Raw genomic sequence first — 20,155 nt, 5'->3', positions numbered from 1 at the left:
ACAACGTACTCGTGTATCAAAGTTATAATTTGGTAAAGAAATTACCCTTTAAATGTTTAATAGTGTACAATGAGAAATCAGATGATAGCTAATGTGGTCAAACACACATTATCTTTCTATTATCTGTGTGTAAAGTGCACTTTGTGCAAGCAAGTTTATTGTTTGATTGCACCCAAATTACAGCACATAACAGCACAAAATGTTTTCAGAAGCACCATTAAAGCAAGATGATTTTACTGTGTCATCTTCACCAGACACATACCAACATGTTTGTGTATGATGGAGAGTTGAGTTTGGTTTGGAAATGTGTAATTTCCAGTTATTGATGAGGAACCGTCTGGTACATGGGAGCAGAATTTCCCCATGTAACCTATCCATATAACACATACAGATGGTCACACAAAGTACCAGAGCTCTTCCATGTCTTCATATGTCTCTCCTGCTCTCTGCATCTCAAACACAGAAAAACTCTCCTCGTTCAATAAATTCTTTCATCATCATGATCATCAATAGGCAGGTGAGACCCAGTGGATTGATATTCCAAAATGTACAGATGTATTTTCTTTTAATCGTAACATATAGATTTTAATCATGAATATTTCAGTACAAATGGATGGTTCTTGGATTATACTTAATTATTATATGTTTTAACCAAAATAAGATGAATATTGTGTGTCAACAGTAAATAATGCAGTTTTGAAATGATTGCCTAAATCAATATTATATATATATATATACTTTAGGAAATCCTTTATGGTTCAAACTTGATTGGCTCACAGTTATGTTTGGGATGTATGACAGATGTCCAGTGGTTATTATGAATGTTGGTCTGTGAAGATATTAATGTGTTGTTTTTTGTGTTGTTGTGAAAATGTCTATTCTTTCCTTATAGTGTGTCTTTGACCTCCACACATGTATTGTCATGCTGTCCATGAGATTAGTCTTTACTTCTGCAGTACCTCTGACAGGTGTGTAAGTTTATGACAGTATAATAATGTGACAAAGCACTAGGGATATTACATGTGCAATAATAGAGGAAAGGCTAATGTACAGTACAGAATGTCCTGTCTACTTCTAACCCTTCTTGTACAATCACTCTTCCTGTAATACAGAGTTACTTGTACACAGTTTTGTATTTTATTCATTATTTTTGTCTTTTCACGAATATATCCTTTATATTTACAATCCACAGCAATCCATTATGCAATTGAATTGGTCAATCTTCTGGAGATAGATTTATTATAAGGGCTTTTCTAAGGACGTGTCAGTGTACACACGTGTCAGACAGACGTTTTTGGAGCATCTCATTTTAGTTGCATCATGTTATAAACATATCGTTTTTAGGACGCTGTGTCAAGTTAAACATAGTTTGAAACTTTGAAAAAAACATCTCAAGACCCTGCATTTGAAGTTGCACGCCATACAGCTGTGTTTGAATGCAATAACATGTCCTCATCTTGTGCTGTCTGCAGTCTGTAAGAGTGGTTTGTTCTCTGTACAGCTGCGTGTCTATACAGCTGGAGTTTCGCTTACTGCCCCCTACTGAAAGCATGAAGGTGGCAGGTGCTCCGGTTGTAGGAATATTCCTTATTACAGTATGGGGGCATAATTAAATCCTTAAAAATATTTGTACGCATTTTAAATGTAATTATTTGCACTGAATCAACGCATTAAATTGACAGCCCTAGTTTGAATTAAAAGCGTTTGTTTATTGTCATGATGCCTCTTTTTTTGTCTCATCTTCATAATCATTGACAAAATAAAACAAATCCTCGTCAACGAACATGAGATTAACACTGATGTAATTCTGGATTTCTTTGTATATTGGTTGTTCAATAATGTCTTGTGATGTGTCTAGACAGCTGTGTGGTGGTGCGTACAGAGATCCCAGATCATCTAGTTCAAGGTGAAGCGGTCGTCATCAGATTTCCATTTCTTGAAGATGTGATTCGTGAGAACCAACTGCGACTGGACAACAGCTCGACGTTCCACGTCGAACATACAAATCAGAGGAACCACAGCAGTCTGAAGAGCTGCCGTGATAGGGTGATGCAGAGTGGGTGGGGCATCTTGCTCCTCCCATCTCACACCTCAGACTCTGGGACATACACCTACACTCTCAGGTAAGATCTCACCACACTTCATTATAAACCTTCAATGTTCACACAGCGACTGTACTGTACACTGTACAAATGTACAATAAAACACTTAATTGAGAGTCTTACAATAAAATCAATCCCCTTTGCCTTTGCGTTTTTAAGTTGAAGTCAGCATTTGTGATTAGTGAGATCAGTTAGTCAGTATAATTGTGTTACATGCTGATACAAAAATAAATGACTTCAAGTGTGATCATAACCTGCAATAGACTCTAAATGTAGAAATATGATAGATCAGGGATTATTAAATTTCTTTGGCCCAGGGCCCAAATACTGTAAGACATTTTGTGTTTATCTGGGAGCCGCACTTGCAAAACCGTACAATATGCTATATTTGCTATGTCCATTTATTTATATGCTTTTTTTAATGACTAAAACATTTGTGATATAGATTCTTTTAGAAATAATGATTTTTCTTTTAAAGACTTTTAAAAAACTTTTTAACTGAAATGAATTATTTGAACATGTTCACAGACACAATCTAATTGTACATAAAAAAATGTCTACCTGGAAACCAGGGGCAGACTGGGAAGAAAATTCGGACTGGGATTTTACATAGAAACTGGGCCAAAAGCTGTTGAGTGGGGGGGTGGGGGTTGCTGTCCTTTAATGCATATCGCTGCCCCCTTCCGCATATCGCGGTGCCGTTTTGTGGCGCGTACTGCATAACGGCAGCCCATGCGGCCCCATTACACGGCCGGCCCACCGGGAAAAGTCCTGGTGCTTGAAACTGATCAAATCACATCCAGTTTGAACTGTAAACAAATTTCACTGAAAATAATGCTTTAAGCTTTCTCAAAGCATTATCAACACTGTATTGTTAACCCTTGTGTTGCTTTTGTTTGCGCAAAGACCTTTTGTTTTCCCGGTCAAAAATGACTGACCCACTAAAATTGTTTATGAATCTCTCATGTTGCATGTAGTATCACAAGATGTTGCAGTAGATCTTTTTGTCAACTTCATTTCTAGTAACTGGACAGAATTAATGGACAGGTTCTTTGTGGAAATATAAAAAAAAAGAAATATATTTTTTATTGATTGAAGGTCTCACTGGAGTGAGCTATTGGGGGGTACACCCTCTGGAACCCCCCCCCCCCCCTCATAATTATGTAATAAATTAATAACCACTTGCTTGATCTTCACAAAATAGGTGTCGTTCAAAAGCTTAGAATTTGGACTTTATAAAGCATATAGTTGATCAAACCCATTCTTAAATACTGCTTTTAAATTTGCTGACAAAATAGAACTGTTCCGATTTCATAATTTGCAAACTTGTAATCACAACCATTATATTCAGAATTGGTCAAAACTTCAAACAGATGAGATAGCCATGTGTTTATATACTGTTGGAAAGGTCTCAATTAGTACAATACAATGAGCAAATTTGTTTCACTCTGAGACCAAGCAACAGTGAGTATGTATGAAATACCCTCAGATACACATGAATATAATAAACGTGTCTTTTCGTCACGTTTTTGCCTATAACTTCCAGAAACATGGAAGATGGCATATTATAACTTACAGCAGACGATCCCAATTCAAATGAGCCCAAACACAATTTAATTTGTTGTGTAGATCTTAAAATATTCTTTAAAGACTGTACACGTTGTGTGTGTGTGTGTGTGTGTGTGTGTGTGTGTGTGTGTGTGTGTGTGTGCATGTGCGAGTGCGAGTGTGTGTTTCTGTATGCCTGTGTGTGCACATGTATGAGGACTTTGTGGTTATTTAAGGGGTTTATTTTCCGATAACAACCTGCTGACTGTACATTATCCCGCTTATTATACTGCTACTAACCAAATAAATAAATACATAGACATAAAATATTTATTTGCGTTGAAATTACTTAATTATGTGAGAATAAATAAATCGTTGAACAGCTGAAATCAGCCTCCGGTTTGTGTCGGAGTTCTGTTGGTGATTATTTTGTGAAAATGAACATCTGACTGCTCATTATGCATCTTATTACAAGACTACCTGCCAATTAAACAAAGAAATGAACATGAAATATTGATTTGAGTTAAAATTATTTCATAATCTTACTTGTAGAGATCGCACAGTAAGCCGAGAAGCAGGAAAGATGACTCGCAATACCTGGATGAGTGGTCTAATACGTAGATGGTCGGTTGTTATTGAGCAATATCAGACTGCTAGATGTGGCCATTGACCAATCAGAATCGAGTATTCTAGAGAGCCATGTAATCTTTTATAATAGTGACCAATATTTCTTTGAAAAATGAGATGTGATGGAAAATAAACTTGCAGAAATAATCAATACATCTCTGACCTGTATAAACAATATGCTCATTTGACTTACATTAAATCGATTTTAAATAGATTGTGTAATGTGTTTCTCAATCAGGGGCGACACGTTCTGTTTCACTGGCAGTATTGCAATAACCATCTATGAGACAGAAGAGCCAAACATGACTGTAATGTCATATACTGCACACAAAGGAGAAGATGCAAAGATTATTTGTCCCCATTTGAAGTATTACAAAAGGGCAGAAAATCCAAAGTGGTATAAGGTAAGTCACTGCATATTGTGGCAAACTTCTGAACTTTTTTTTGGGGGGGGGGGGTTCTGTTTGTTCTTATTTGTCAATTGTGGATATCTTGATTTACAGGATTTTTGGAGCACAGCTCTCCCTGTTGGCAGAGGACGGTATACAATTGAGCGAGGCATCATCTTGGCCATCAGAAACATCTCTGTGAAAGATGAGGGCTTCTACACTTGTAGGTTAAAAGTGATTTTTAACAACACCCAATATAATGTGAGCAGGACCTGGAGAGTTCAAGTGTCAGGTGAATTAATTCCCCACATTGAGATCCTTATGTTAGTCATATAGATGATTCTGGCACCTACAGTATATACATTTTATGACCAGTGTTGGGTGTAATCTGATTACAATGAAATTAGTTACTGTAATCTTATGACGTTCAGGTCAAAAATTTGTATAACGCATTACATTTTAAATTCTTGTAGTCAGATTACAATTACTGACTTTCAATTAGTAAAAGTTCATTAGGATACAAGTTATATTATTTATATAGAACACATGTAGAACATGAATTATGTTCACATGTGCATCTGTTTGTGTTTCTGTTACAGTCGAAGGGCGTGCTTCAGCGAACAAGGAAGAAATATAGACATTGTTTTGAATTCTTTGAGCTGCAAAAAAACTTTTCTGTGAAAAGTGTTTTAGAAAATAATGTAAATGTAAAGTAATTAGTGAGGTGATTACTTTTTCTGATTACAATTTATTGAGAAGTAATTTGTAGTGGATTACGTACCCAACACTGCTGATGACTAATGCACTGCTTCTTATTCTTGCAACACCTGTAAATCTAAGTCTGTCAGATGGGTGAACGATGGCAGGTTTAATTCTAGTCTGTAAGGTGATGGCTCCCTCTATGTCTTCAGTAATTTTATACATTTTATTCTCATATTTTCCTACTTCTATAGTTCCAGTATCAAAAAGTCCTGCACCGGAAACTGTTACCTCAAAAAACCTTAATGTTTTCACATGTAAGTATTAGAAATGATGAGTCCAAACTTACGATGCATGCTATCCATTTTATATCAATATTTGAGCAACACACTGATCTGTCTTTGATTGCAGACATGTTTTCCATTAAAACTTTGAATTAGCACTTAATAGAAAAAATAAAATTCTTTAATCATTTACTCACCATCATGTCGTTCCAAGCGTATGACTTCGTATGACTTTTTTCTGTGGAACACAGGAGGAGAATTTTTGAAGAATCTTGACCAAGCTCTTTTCCATACAATGACAGTTCATAATGTCTGTCAAGCTCCAAAAAGAACTAAAAGATCCATTAAAAATAGTCCATATGAAGTCACGCGTTAGCTAACTACTCCTATAAAACTTCTCTTGGTCAGTTTTTTAACTATGTCCTTTATTTTCATGCAGCATCAAGTCATTTATTCCCTCACATTATCTTTCCTGTCAATGGATCCTTCACTGAAAGTCATTTCGGTGAGTTCACAGAGTTCACATTTATTGTCAGACAAATATTTAAAGGTGCACTCAGTAATTTTTTTCCCCATTAAAAAGTTTTACTCCTAAAGAAATTAATTTAAATTTTGAAACATATGTATAAAATCACGATCACACATGAGCTGAGGACTCTAGTCATATCAGTAATATTATAAAAGCTGTTTTATTCTACATGGGGCAGGGGCGCCCTCATGTGAGCTGCTGTTTTAGAATCACATGACCAGCTGTATACAACACACTTAATCGCAGTATCCTTCTTGTTATTGGACGCTTTCACTCTTCGATTAAATGAATCATGGCTGATTGTGAATAGTGTTTCTACAACGTCATCTGTAACTGAAAACTATTGACATTGAATGATGCTGCATCCAGGCCACTAGGTGTCACTGTAAGTCCAAAATGACACAAACAAAAAGTTAAGGATGATCCTCACTTACACACGCACAAAACAAATACAGCTGAATTTAGTGTTCACTTGTTCTGTTAACTTTCAGGCTCAAGTTTGGTGATCCAGTGCACAGTGTCCATCGGGAACCAATCAGCAGAGTCCACAGATGTCACGTGGCTGGTTGATGACTCGTCAGTTGAGAGTTCTTATCTGAAAGGACGTGCATATCAGACAGATAAGAGGTACTGTGACTCCTAAAATTATCCATTTAAAGAAGTTATTAGGTAATTAATCTAATTAATTACCTAACGTTAATCGCATACATTAGATCATTTTTTTCAGAGACAGGTTTTTGACTAAATATTCTCATAAACAGAATGGATAATAAGGCTGGAATGAAGAGTGACATTGTAAAGCATATTTATCTGACTTTTTTTGTGAAAGAAATTGTTAAATTACATAGTAATTTGATTGAAAACTGTGGAGACTGTGAATCAGAATTGAGGCAAACGATCATCACAGTCACATAAAAAGAGAAAAAGCATAATTTGATGGTGATTACCTTATAACATTAGTGTAAGTGAACATAACTGCTCATAACAGCTCATAACACACTATGATGCTGTGAACTCATTATTTACTATCACTTTTACTAAGACCTGAATCAATATATAAACTAATTAATGTTAAGTTATTAGTTTATATATTATCTGTTTATCAGTCCAAAGTATGATCTTTTCCATATTTATTTAAAGATTTTTTTTTAAAAGAAAGAACAAACACTGCGTGAATCCTCTCTGGGTACCTTGTGTCACTATTATAATTGACCCAGCAACAACGTTTTTTAATTTTATGGATAATTTCTGTAAAATTCTGCTTAAAACTGCTCAAACACACATTACTCCCATAGATTCTCCTTGGGAAAAAAAAACAGAAAATGGCACACGGCAACAGTTGCAAAGATAGGACTGGTTAGAACTGCTGTAAGGCGGGGCTTAGCAAAGGGTCAATTGGTCTGTTTACCAAATTCAAATCACTGCTGTAATAGAAATTGTGTAATCACAATCATACATTAAGTCTTAAGTGAATATAATGTGTTTTTCTGTGTTTCTCTCTGTGTGCATGACTAAAACTCACACTCCCTGCACCTGTGGAGACAGAGTGGCCTTACACCACTCCCGCCTCCTGTTTTTTATCTAACAAATAACTGAAACAGACAAATTAAGGAGGTTAGAGCTGTCACAACAGTGGGGTCAGCCATCGCCAGAGAGAAACAAATTATACTGTGTGCGTCAGCATGTCAGAGGTGCAGAATGATTGAGCCCAGCTGCAACTTGGGGCCAATATACGCTGGAGAGATTGGAAGCTCATTGCTCATTACCTGAGAATGAGTCCACTTGCAAGTGTGTTTATTGAATACTTATTAGAAAGGCACCGCAGTCTTTGAGTCTTTTATTACAGAATTTCCACCAAAACTGCCTCCAGTGGCCGAAGCAGGAAGTGTTGTTGAACGTATGGGCACGTGTGAGCTTCAGTTTCCAGATGATATGTCCACAAAAACAGAAATAGATCCTCCGAATCGCTCTAATCAATGATTATGTGCTCCATTTCAGTGCAAAAACAGCGTCTTATTCACTTATCACCCGCAATACAGTTTAATCAGGTGCTGAAATAGCATTGCACCGTGAGTATTTAAATGAAGTAATTGCGATTCATTTCAGCGCAGGCTTAGCATATATTGTAACATATTCACAAAACAGCACTATTTGCCCGACACATTTAATGTTACTCTATTACCACCAGTGCAACATGGTCACATGGGAGGTAGGCATGGTATTTCCAATACTTCCAGTATCCTAGGATCGCCCACATTATGCCAACTCGTTGAAAAGCGCCATCTCCTATCAGACATTTTTGCATCAGCTCCAGTTTATTTACCCTCCCCTGTGGTGCGACTGGGTGCGCGTCACTTCAGCAGCGTGGGAAACTCAGATTCGCACAATTAGTGACGAGGGCGATTTGGAGGTTGCATTTTTCTCACTAACATTATATTTTTACTCCAGTGATGGTTAGGTTTAGGTTCGGGATTTGGGTTAGGGGGTTCAGTTTATAAAATAAGCATTCCTTTTTACTGTATTACTGCCTGTACAGCTGAAAACAACTCACTTCACTCAATTTTGGTGCCCCTCCGTGGACATTACACCCGGAAAATGGAGCTCATACATGGCCACACGCCCAACAAAACTAATTGCTTTGTCCACTGGGAACAGTGTTTTGCATTTCGGTAAGCACAGACCGATTTTAGTTAAAGAAAAGTCAAACTACTTTTTCCAATTTCGCTGTGAGATTAGTCGGGCCAGTGTAGGTTAAAATACTCAAAAAAGTAATCTGCTAGAAATTACCAATTGCTTCTTTAAAAACTGTAATCAGATTACATGACAGTACTTCATCGAAAAGTAATCTGACTACCAGTTAATAACTTTACTTTCAAGTTGCTTTCTTAAACTCCTACTCACTATTACTTCCGCTCAACAAATTCAAAATAATGTCTATATTTTCTCCTTGTTCATTGCTGCATGCAAGTCATACACTTAGCACCACACATTTCTTCTTTACAATGCAAACAGATGTACAAACAAACATAATTCATATTTTAAATATACTGTATTTTACACACAGTCACAAATATTATTTAAGAAATATGTGTAACTCAAGTAATGTACTTAGAAGTAATTTACTTAATTGAAAGTCAGTAATTGTTTACATTTTCTATTACTCATGGCATCAGTAATTCATCAAATGATGGAGAACAGTGTTATAAATAGGCATATACAGTATATATATATATATATATATATATATATATATATATATATATATATATATATATATATATATATATATAGTGGTATTCTGCTGCATCCTCCACAACCTAGCAACCTAGAACCAGTCTGCAAGTAATTTGCAGTCTGCAAAGTGCATTCAACATAGATTTGCATGATTACTTCAGTGAATCAGCTGCTAAAAAAAGACAGATAACGCAAGCAAATAAACAATGCTATCAGCGGGCACAGTTCACTCTTAGTGAATCCACCCTGTGTTTTCAGGATCTCAACCAATCACATTGAGGTGGAGCTGGTTATCCTTGAGCTACAAGAGGTGGATAATGGAGTACAACTGAAGTGCATCAGTCAAAACGAGGACCGAAAACAGGAAGTTGTCACTCAAATTAAACTGGCAGGTGGGTGTCCCTTGATCTGAGGGCCTGCAGTGTGCTCCCTTTTAAGTGTCATGTTTGATATGAACATTAAAAGTGAAAGAGAATTTACAGAACTTGTGAATGCCAAATCTAATGGTTTCTCTCTCTCTCTTTCTCTCTCTGTAGACTCCACGAGTGTTTGGTTGGTTGTATTTGCTGCATCCTCCTGTTTCCTTCTAGTGCTGTGTGTTTTTCTTTATCATTTGTACAAAAGGCCGCAGAAAGAAGAGCACTATATTCTGGCTCGACAGAACAGCACATTTTGAGGATGACCTGTCCTCACATCTGTTACTGTGCTTGTAGTCTTTGTCGTGATTTAGTTATCTTGATCTGTTGTGTTGAATTGGTCTTGTGCTTTTATTTTGAAGTTTTGTTTCACTGTTCTTGTTTTGTGTTTACTGCATGTATAAAAAAAGCATTAAAATTTAGAAAACCAGATGCGCAAAGTTCACTTTATTAATCCCATTTAGCGAAGCAGTGTGCATACACCTAGGAGCTTTATTTCCCACCACATCTCCTGCCCAAAATAACTTGCACTGGCCATATTTGTGACCATCAGCGGGGGAAAGCAATGATGGTGAATGGAAAAACACCCATGAAATTATATCAAGAAAAACATCAATAATTGCTTTTGATCTATGCCTACTCAGAATTTTTTTAAAGTCAGCACAAATACATTATTGCCAAATTTCATATTCACGGACAGATATTTTATTCATGATTCATCTCCAAACGCCAGCGAGTCTGATGTGTGACCAGTGTATGTTTATATATTGTGAATATATAGATCTGTTTCTCACACCTATCATATCACTTCTGAAGACATAGATTTAACCACTGGAGTGGATTACTTCTGTTTCCTTTGTGATTTTTGGAGCTTCAAAATTTTGGTCACCATTCACTTCCAATGTGTGGACCAACAGAGCTGAGATATTCCTCTAAAAATCTTCATTTGTGTTCTGCAGATAAAAAAAAAAGTCATACACATCTAGGATGGCATGAGTGTGAGTAAATAATGAGAGAATTTCCATTTTTGGGTGAACTGTTCCTTTAAGCACAACTGGTTCAGCGTGGTGCTAGACATGCCTTTGAGTTCAAATCCCTGAGATCACAAATATGAATAATCTCTGTTATTTTTAAGGCACTGCATGTTAATATGAATAAAAGTGTTTACCAGTAAATTAATTAATAATAATATTTTTTTAATTTTTTTTTTATTATAATCTACATACAGTAGATGGTGTTTAAGGTAGATAGTATCTGTGTTTATATTTGTTGCATTATAAAATCTGCATGGTTCCTGTGCTTTTCTTTTATTTACACTATGTTGTAATAGTCTGTCCCAGATCCACCACCCCTTTGTATTTGCATTATTGTATTTTTATTGTACATAGTTGTAGACAATATATAATTAGCTAATCAAATCCAATTTGTTAAGCATCCAGTGAGCTATGGTGATGTGTTAAACAACTAACAATCCTCTTGGCCACAATTTTAACAAATAAACTTACCCATCCTGTTTATTTGATTTGAAAAAATCTGAAAAGTTACCTGATGGGCTTTCTAAAAATTTAAAATACGTAATCAGAGAAGTACGAATCTTCATAATCAAAGATGAGTAAAGTCACATGTGGATATATTCAGCACCTGGGTTCAGTGACTCACCAGGTAATTAATTTCTTAATGACCACAACTTACTACTTTTAGATGAAGTTTTGTATATTGATAGGATTTGGTTTTGGCGGACTAGATCTGCTATGCTGCTGCTGCTGCAGAGCAAGTACAGAGACTTGCTATTGCTAGAATATGCACAGACATACTGTTAGCATGTGGACATGCTGCTGCTGCTCCACAAACGCATTACACAAAATGCCCCAGACAAGCAGATCATAATGTATATCTGGACCTGGAAAGTCCAGAACTTATTTAACTAATGACTTAGACTAGTTATATGTGGATTTATTTAAACTAATGACCTAATATAGCAATGTGTGCCAGTTGTAAGGCGGGGTGCTAAATGGTCTGGATCCAGAGGGCACAAATCGCTGGGGAAAAAGAGCCTTTGCAAGAATAGGCACACAGACACTATTACACAATTAACACCTCCACCTGAGATAACACACCCAATAGAGTGAATGAGTGGAAAGTTGCTTTCTCATTGGTTCTCTCTCAACATTTCTCTTCTCCCCCACTCTCTTCTCCTGTATCTCCATTCTCTTAAGACTCAAATCACACAGAAGGACTGTATGAAAATATAACATTCTTTGTGAATGCAAGGGACTTTAACATTCATGTTGGGTACCATTTAATGGTCTCAGTGCAGTTGGTACAATGGTCTCATTTCCACAGCAGTAGACTTAGTCAGGGGTGTAGCAGTCATTTTAAAACTGTGTCAGACTTGCACAGACCCAACACTTACAGTGCAGTATATACAGGTGCATCTCAATAAATTAGAATGTCGTGGAAAAGTTCATTTATTTCAGTAATTCAACTCAAATTGTGAAACTTGTGTATTAAATAAATTCATTGCACACAGACTGAAGTAGTTTAAGTCTTTTGTTCTTTTAATTGTGATGATTTTGCTCACATTTAACAAAAACCCACCAATTCACTATCTCAAAAAATTAGAATATGGTGACATGCCAATCAGCTAATCAACTCAAAACACCTGCAAAGGTTTCCTGAGCAAAATCGATTCAAGAATTTGGGTGAACTTCACAAGGAATGGACTGAGGCTGGGGTCAAGGCATCAAGAGCCACCACACACAGACATGTCAAGGAATTTGGCTACAGTTGTTGTATTCCTCTTGTTAAGCCACTCCTGAACCACAGACAACGTCAGAGGCGTCTTACCTGGGCTAAGGAGAAGAAGAACTGGACTGTTGCCCAGTGGTCCAAAGTCCTCTTTTCAGATGAGAGCAAGTTTTGTATTTCATTTGGAAACCAAGGTCCTAGAGTCTGGAGGAAGGGTGGAGAAGCTCATAGCCCAAGTTGCTTGAAGTCCAGTGTTAAGTTTCCACAGTCTGTGATGATTTGGTGTGCAGTGTCATCTGCTGGTGTTGGTCCATTGTGTTTTTTGAAAACCAAAGTCACTGCACCCATTTACCAAGACATTTCGGAGCACTTCATGCTTCCTTCTGCTGACCAGCTTTTTAAAGATGCTGATTTCATTTTCCAGCAGGATTTGGCACCTGCCCACACTGCCAAAAGCACCAAAAGTTGGTTAAATGACACCAATGGTGTTGGTGTGCTTGACTGGCCAGCAAACTCACCAGACCTGAACCCCATAGACAATCTATGGGGTATTGTCAAGAGGAAAATGAGAAACAAGAGACCAAAAAATGCAGATGAGCTGAAGGCCACTGTCAAAGAAACCTGGGCTTCCATACCACCTCAGCAGTGCCACAAACTGATCGCCTCCATGCCACACTGAATTGAGGCAGTAATTAAAGCAAAAGGAGCCCCTACCAAGTATTGAGTACATATACAGTAAATGAACATACTTTCCAGAAGGCCAACAATTCACTAAAAATGTTTTTTTAATTGGTCTTATGATGTATTCTAATTTTTTGAGATAGTGAATTGGTGGGTTTTTGTTAAATGTGAGCCAAAATCATCACAATTAAAAGAACCAAAGACTTAAACTACTTCAGTCTGTGTGCATTTAATTTATTTAATACACGAGTTTCACAATTTGAGTTGAATTACTGAAATAAATGAACTTTTCCACGACATTCTAATTTATTGAGATGCACCTGTATAACAGTATATTTTAATATATAAGTATTCTTTTAATATATACATATTATTTACTTTTAATATTTGTAGTATTTTAAAGATTCAAGTATTGCAAAATAATTGCAACATTTTGCTAAATTAGCTGCAAAAATAAAGGTTATCTTGTGGAGCACTTGCTTCTGTTTCATACATGACGATAAAAGACTGAGTACAAGCTGGTCCTGAATTGCAATAATGACAATTGTGCATAAGTACAATAAAACATTTTACTCTGTGTTTGTGCATTGTGGGATTTAAATGTATCCAAGTGTCTCAAGTGTTTGGACTATATTCACAAAAATTTGTTAAGATCCATTTAATGATTCCGTGTCCATTTCTGGTGATTCAGAAGGTGGTGACAAAAAAGTGTCTTGTATGAAATGAGTCACTGAATCAATGATCAAAAGAACATTTTAATCCTTTAAAATGTGTATGTCTACAGACCTACAAAGAGACATTACTAGAGATTTTAAGCATTATAAGAACAAAGCAAATCTATCATTTCCCTACAGTTTGAGCTGCTATACATGAAAACTTACGGACGTTATTGAAACTCATAATTATTATAAGACTATTATTGTTGTCTTTTGATAAAAGTCATGCTCAGCAGCTCAAACTGTAGGGAAATGATAGATTTGCTTTGTTCTTATAATGCTTAAAACCTCTAGTAATTTCTAGTAATGCTGTGTTCTTAGAACAATTAGGCATTTTACTGAAGTGAATATGCCTAAGTGTTCTAAGAACACAGCAGATCGATCTTTTTTCCTACAGTTTGTCGACTTAAAAATAGCTTTACATATTTAACACAGATCAGTAATCTGCTTAAATTGGCAAAAGAACCGATCAAACTATTACCTCACAAACAAAATGTAAAAAGCATAATTTATAATGTACAGATTTTGCTCTTATGGAAAGAAATTGGTACTTTTATTCACCAAAGTGGCATTCAACTGATCACAATGCATAGTCAGGAAATCAAAGCTACACTATGTAACTTTTTTTTGTTGTTAAAAAATAAAATGTTATTAATGAGAGAGTGCAACAAAAATCCATCTTCCAAAACATGTATTTACTTTACCCAAATACACTTTGATAAACCTATAATAATGATATTATATTATAAATATTTTAGAGCTGTCGGGACAGATTTCGCGGGAAATTGCATACATTCATCATTCGCCTGTGCGTGTTGACATCATATCCGTACACAAAGAAAAAAAGATCCAGCTACTGAAGTGTGTGTGTGGAGTAGCGAAGCTAAAAGTTTGTTGTCATAACAAACAAGAAAAATTGACCATGGATCATTCAAAACAGCAAACCTCCGGGAATCACTGGTTGTAAAAACAAAAAAACCCCGAACAGAGCTGAGTCTACAAGCAAAAATGGAATAAAAGAGTCTGTAATAAAATCTGAATCAACATCGGCTTGGCTTTTCAGAGGTGTCGACAACTCAGAGATCTGAAAGGATTTAAAAGCGACCCAGAGTCAACTGTCAATTTTTCTTACTCAACAGGTAAGATATTTTATTGATATGGTTTCTGTATAGTTGTGTAATCACAAACACACATCTGTGTGTGTGTAGTGAAATACAATAATTATACTGTAATCGGTGCAGAACTTTTCACTTGCTAGCACACGTGTGTATTTGTATTTACAATGGCAATAATTTATATAAATAAATCCTTTAGTCCTAGACTTGCCAAGGACATGTGAGTCTTGAAATGATGTTGACCACTGGTTGGTAACAATGACAATCTATAAATTAGATACTACTGTGGTCTATTTGGCCAGAATATCATGCAATTATAAAAATTTTGCAACTTTTGACCTGATCAGACTAGCAATTGTTATGTCTAATGTTAATGAACATTGCCTAACTTTTGTAACATAAGATATGGCACTTATCTGCACAGATGACATGTTTTCGGATATCTGTCTTTTCCTTTTGCAATTTTTTGTCCATTCGCACTGATAAGATGTCTTGTATTCATGTGTACACCTGTGCCTCAAACCACATTCATCCACGCAGAGGAGCAGAGCCGAAAAACAACCAAAACAATGTCCTTCCGCAAGATGCATGCAGTTTTGTTTTTTAACCACTAGAGGGCTAATAGTTACATTGTGTAGCTTTAATAACGTAAAAAATTACTATTACAATAATAAAAAAAATTTTTTTTTAAAACTACTGCAAAGAGTTCTCTTCAAAAAATCCTCCAAGTGCAGCAATGACAGCTTTGCAGATCCTTGGCATTCTAGCTGTTAGTTTGTCCAGACAGGTGACATTTCACCCCACGCTTCCTGTAGCACTTGCCATAGATGTGGCTGTCTTGTCGGGCACTTCTCACGCATCTTACAGTCTAGCTGATCCCACAAAAACTCAATGGGGTTAAGATCCATAACACTCTTTTCCAATTATCTGTTGTCCAATGTCTGTGCTTCTTTGCCCACTCAAACCTTTTCTTTTTGTTTTTCTGTTTCAAAAGTGGATTTTCCTTTGCAGTTCTTCCCATAAGGCCTGCACCCCTGAGTCTTCTCTTTACTGTTGTACATGAAACTGGTGTTGAGCGGGTGGAATTCAGTGAAGCTGTCAGCTGAGGACATGTGAGGCGTCTATGTCTCTTAGTAACAATTTTTATTGATTCCATTCAACAAATTAAATAAACATAACAGAAAATGCGGAATCAAATTCGATAAAATTAAACCCTAAATCCTTCCTGTTCAATACAAAACCAGTGAGGGGCTCTCTAAGGTTGGAGTGGCCAGTGAGCCAAATGTCTGAGTTCGAATGCATAATAATAAAACAAAATCTTGGGTAGGCCTAGGCCACCTTTGTCAGTCGGCCTATGCAGCTGTGGCAGGGTGAGCAAGAGACAGACACAGTGGGTGTGGCATCAAGCCTCGTATTTATTGGAAACAATAATAAACGTAACAATGTCCAAAACGGTTAATAAAGTGTCCAAGGGGAAATAGTGTTCATAATAAAGGGGGAATCTGGCATCCTCGCGGTGAACGGGGTTCCGTGAAATGGTGGGGTAGTGTTCATAAGGAAGCCCAGGTACAGGCGCAGCGTCACTGCCAGCCTGTCTTCCCAGGATTTAGACAAATTAACTCTGTATCCTGAGAATAGATCTAGTAGGGTCAGAGACAAATAATAAAATATAATCTGCGTAAATCAGAAGCTTATGCGCCATACCTCCCGCCACCACCCCTGGAAAATCATCTTCCTTTCTTATTGCATCTGCTAATGGTTCCAGGGTGAGACAGAACAATAATTGGGAAAGAGGGCAACCCTGCCGAGTGCCCCTATCCAGAGTAAAATAATCTGAAATTAATCCATTTGTCTGTACCGCCACTACCAGGTGTCTATAAAGTAACTTAATCCATCCAATAAACATATTCCCGAACCTGTATATTTCCAAAATCTTAAAGAGACAATCCCATTCTACCATATCAAACACCTTTTCAGCGTCAAGTGAGATGGCAGGGACCGGAGTCTGATCATTCACTGACATCATAATATTGATGGAACGCCTAATGTTATCAGAAGAGCTGCGGCCCCGAATAAACCCCACCTGATATACATGTATAAGAGATGTCATAAGTTTACTTAATTGATTAGCCAAACTTTTTGACAATATTTTTACAACTAGCTGGATCAGGGAAATTGGACGTTAAATCTTACACTCGCTTGGATCTTTGTCCTTTTTAAGAATCAGACTGATTCGGGCTTGTGTCATGGTTGGTGGAAACTTGCCATTCTTTAATGATTCTGTATAAACTTCTCACAAAAGTGGAGCCAGTTCTGTAGCATAAGATCTAAAAAACTCAGCGGCAAAGCCATCTGGCCCCGGAGCCTTGCCTGCAGGCAAGACCTTAATTACCTCGCCAAGCTTCTCCAAGGTTATCTCAGAATCAAGAGAATATTTTTTGCTCTGTCGTAAGTTTAGGGAGTTCTAATGGTTCCACAAAGTTTCTAATATCTTCAACAGTAGACGAAGAATCAATCACGTTTCTCTCTTGCCAAATTCGCAAAGTCTGGGAACAAGAAAATGCTGTGGTTCTTCCAAGAGAGCCTTCCTTTACACCTTGCCTCGTGTAACACGAGATCTTTATCAGATGATCTCAGAAATTTGGCCAGAATTGATCAGGGACTGTCTCCCTCAGTGGATCGCCGAGCTGGAACCCTGTGAGCTCGCTCTTCAGTTTTTTGGCAGTTTCAAGCATTGTATAGTCTTCATTCCTCAAAACAATGATTGACTGACGAGTTTCTAGAGAAAGTGGTTTCTTTGTTGCCATTTTTGACCTAATATTGATCATGCCAGTCTATTATATTCTGTGGCAACTCAAAAACAAACACAAAAGACAATGTTAAGCTTCATTTAATGAACCAAATAGCTTTCAACAGTGTTTGATATAATGGCAAGTGATTTTCTAGAACCAAATTAGCAATTTAGCATGATTACTCAAGGGTAAGGTGTTGGAGTGATGGCTGCTGGAAATGGGGCCTGTCTAGATTTGATCAAAAATTACTTTTTTCAAATAGTGATGGTGATGTTTTTTACATTAGTAATGTCCTGACTATACTTTGTGATCAGCTGAATGCCACTTTGGTGAATTACAGTACCAATTTCCTTCCAAAACAGCAAATCTGTACATTCTTCCAAACTTTTGGCCGCCAGTCTGTATATATATATATATATATATATAAATTTTAAAAAATCCACCATTTGGACTCGGTATGGGTTTAGCTTGGAAAAGTGTGGTGGACAAAAATAACAATTTTAAGAGTGCGGGGGAAGTGTTCCCCACATCCCCCGCGGCTGCTACGCCCTTGACTCATACTACTCTTACTACTTATCCCATATCAGTCTATGGCAGGACTAGTAAGAGTAGTATGGTAGTATGCAATTCCAAACTCAGCCATTCACAATAGAGTTGTCAAGTGCCCCCTTAAGGAAGACAGCTTTGTTTCTTAAACAGCTGGAAACAGTTAGTGGCTGACAACAATTGGATTTTTGGTCTGTTTTTTTACATAAAGATCACTTATGACTTTAGAACACATGGAATATAGCATGAGTCATATGAACTGCTTTTACGGCCCATCTATTCACTTTGGTTGAAAAAAAGCATCTTAGACATTCTTACTCTATAGACTGTCTTTTCAACGGATCCACTAGCACCCTTTTGCGGACCCCTGGTTTATTTTTGACGTAGTCTCTTAATCACGGTTTACATGCACACCTGGTTGCGTTTCTGAAAAAGACATTCATATGCTGCACAGAGTGTACAGCTATTAGAATATTTCTGTTTAGGCCTACATGGTAATAAGCATATTACAAAGAAACATCTGAATAAACTGAAGACATGAGTGTTTTTTCAATGGTAGAGGCGATACTGAAGTCGTCAAAGAGAGAACCACCGGAGAACTGAAGCAGGCTGATGTAGTATGTATTATTATACACTATTTGATGCATTTTCAGATGTTTCGGAACAAAAAAATGTATACCTACACTTTACAATTATGGTCTGTGACAAGGAGGAAGGTGTGGCCGGGCCGTGAGGACACACCTTGTGTCGGGAGGGGGATAAAGACGAGCCGGAGTCGCCAGTTTGGGAGAGAGAAAAACACGCTGCTGTGTGTATGTGTTTGTTAGTTTAAGTTGATTTATATCATTAAAGTTATGTTGCTGGTTCCCGCCTCCTCCTTGCCCATCTTGTGAACCCTGTTACATGGTCTTATTTTTTTCTCCTATTTTAAATCTTCACTCTGTATTATCAATTCAATGTCTATTTTTTTCTCTCTCCCCTTTTCAATTGGAATTTGGAATGCCCTATTCCCAATACACTCTAAGTCCTCGTGGTGGCGTAGTGACTCGCCTCAATCCGGGTGGTGGAGGACGAATCTCAGTTGCCTCTGCGTCTGAGACCGTCAATCCGCGCATCTTATCACGTGGCTTGCTGAGCGCATTATCGTGGAGACATAGCATGTGTGGAGGCTTCACGCTATTCCCTGCGGCATCCACGCACAACTCACCAGGCAACCCACCGAGAGCAAGAACCACATCATGGCAACCACGAGGAGGATACCCCATGTGACTTTATCCTCTCTAGCAACCGGGCCAATTTGGTTGCTTTGGAGACCTGGCTGGAGTCACTCAGCATGCCCTGGATTCTAACTTGCGACTCCAGGGGTGATAGTCAGCGTCTTTACTGGCTGAGCTACCCAGGCCCCCCAAATTCAGTGTCTATTAAAGTTTTTAATTCTCGTAGCACATAGACGGTGGTCTCATTCGGAACCTGTTATTTTTCTCTACATATATATATATATATATATATATATATAAAATTATTGGATAATTTTTTTTTACTCATTTTATAGAAATTTCTGGGCAGATTTCTATTTGAAACTCTGGTACAAATCCTTGGGATTAAGATTAATATTTAAACAATTGTGCTGAACTAAGACAAACATAGGCCCTATCCCAATTCCCACTCTTGTGGTCTTGGCCACTTGAGCGTGCGTGCACGTGACAGGAAGTAAGTGTTCAAGACTGGC

General features: G+C 37.3%; 1 protein-coding gene across 2 annotated transcripts; it reads left to right on the top strand.

The window, feature by feature from the left end:
- Positions 1–385: 385 nt before the first annotated feature.
- On the top strand, positions 386–11,107 carry LOC127447760 (interleukin-1 receptor type 2). Of its 2 annotated transcripts, none has more exons than XM_051709809.1 (10): positions 386–517; positions 893–968; positions 1,863–2,123; positions 4,516–4,681; positions 4,781–4,958; positions 5,620–5,682; positions 6,089–6,154; positions 6,670–6,805; positions 9,671–9,804; positions 9,949–11,107. In XM_051709809.1, the coding sequence occupies exons 2-10, from the start codon at positions 913–915 to the stop codon at positions 10,086–10,088; spliced, it is 1,200 nt and encodes a 399-aa protein (XP_051565769.1). In that variant the 5' UTR covers positions 386–517; positions 893–912; the 3' UTR covers positions 10,089–11,107. The 2 variants fall into 2 exon arrangements, with proteins under 2 accessions (XP_051565769.1, XP_051565768.1); XM_051709808.1 differs by having other exon boundaries at positions 432–517; positions 1,859–2,123.
- Positions 11,108–20,155: the final 9,048 nt, after the last annotated feature.

Source organism: Myxocyprinus asiaticus, chromosome 11 (genome assembly GCF_019703515.2).
Source record: "Myxocyprinus asiaticus isolate MX2 ecotype Aquarium Trade chromosome 11, UBuf_Myxa_2, whole genome shotgun sequence".
NCBI classification, from domain to species: domain Eukaryota; kingdom Metazoa; phylum Chordata; class Actinopteri; order Cypriniformes; family Catostomidae; genus Myxocyprinus; species Myxocyprinus asiaticus.
Note: the sequence above shows the minus strand (reverse complement) of the source record. Positions and strands in the feature narration are given on the sequence as shown.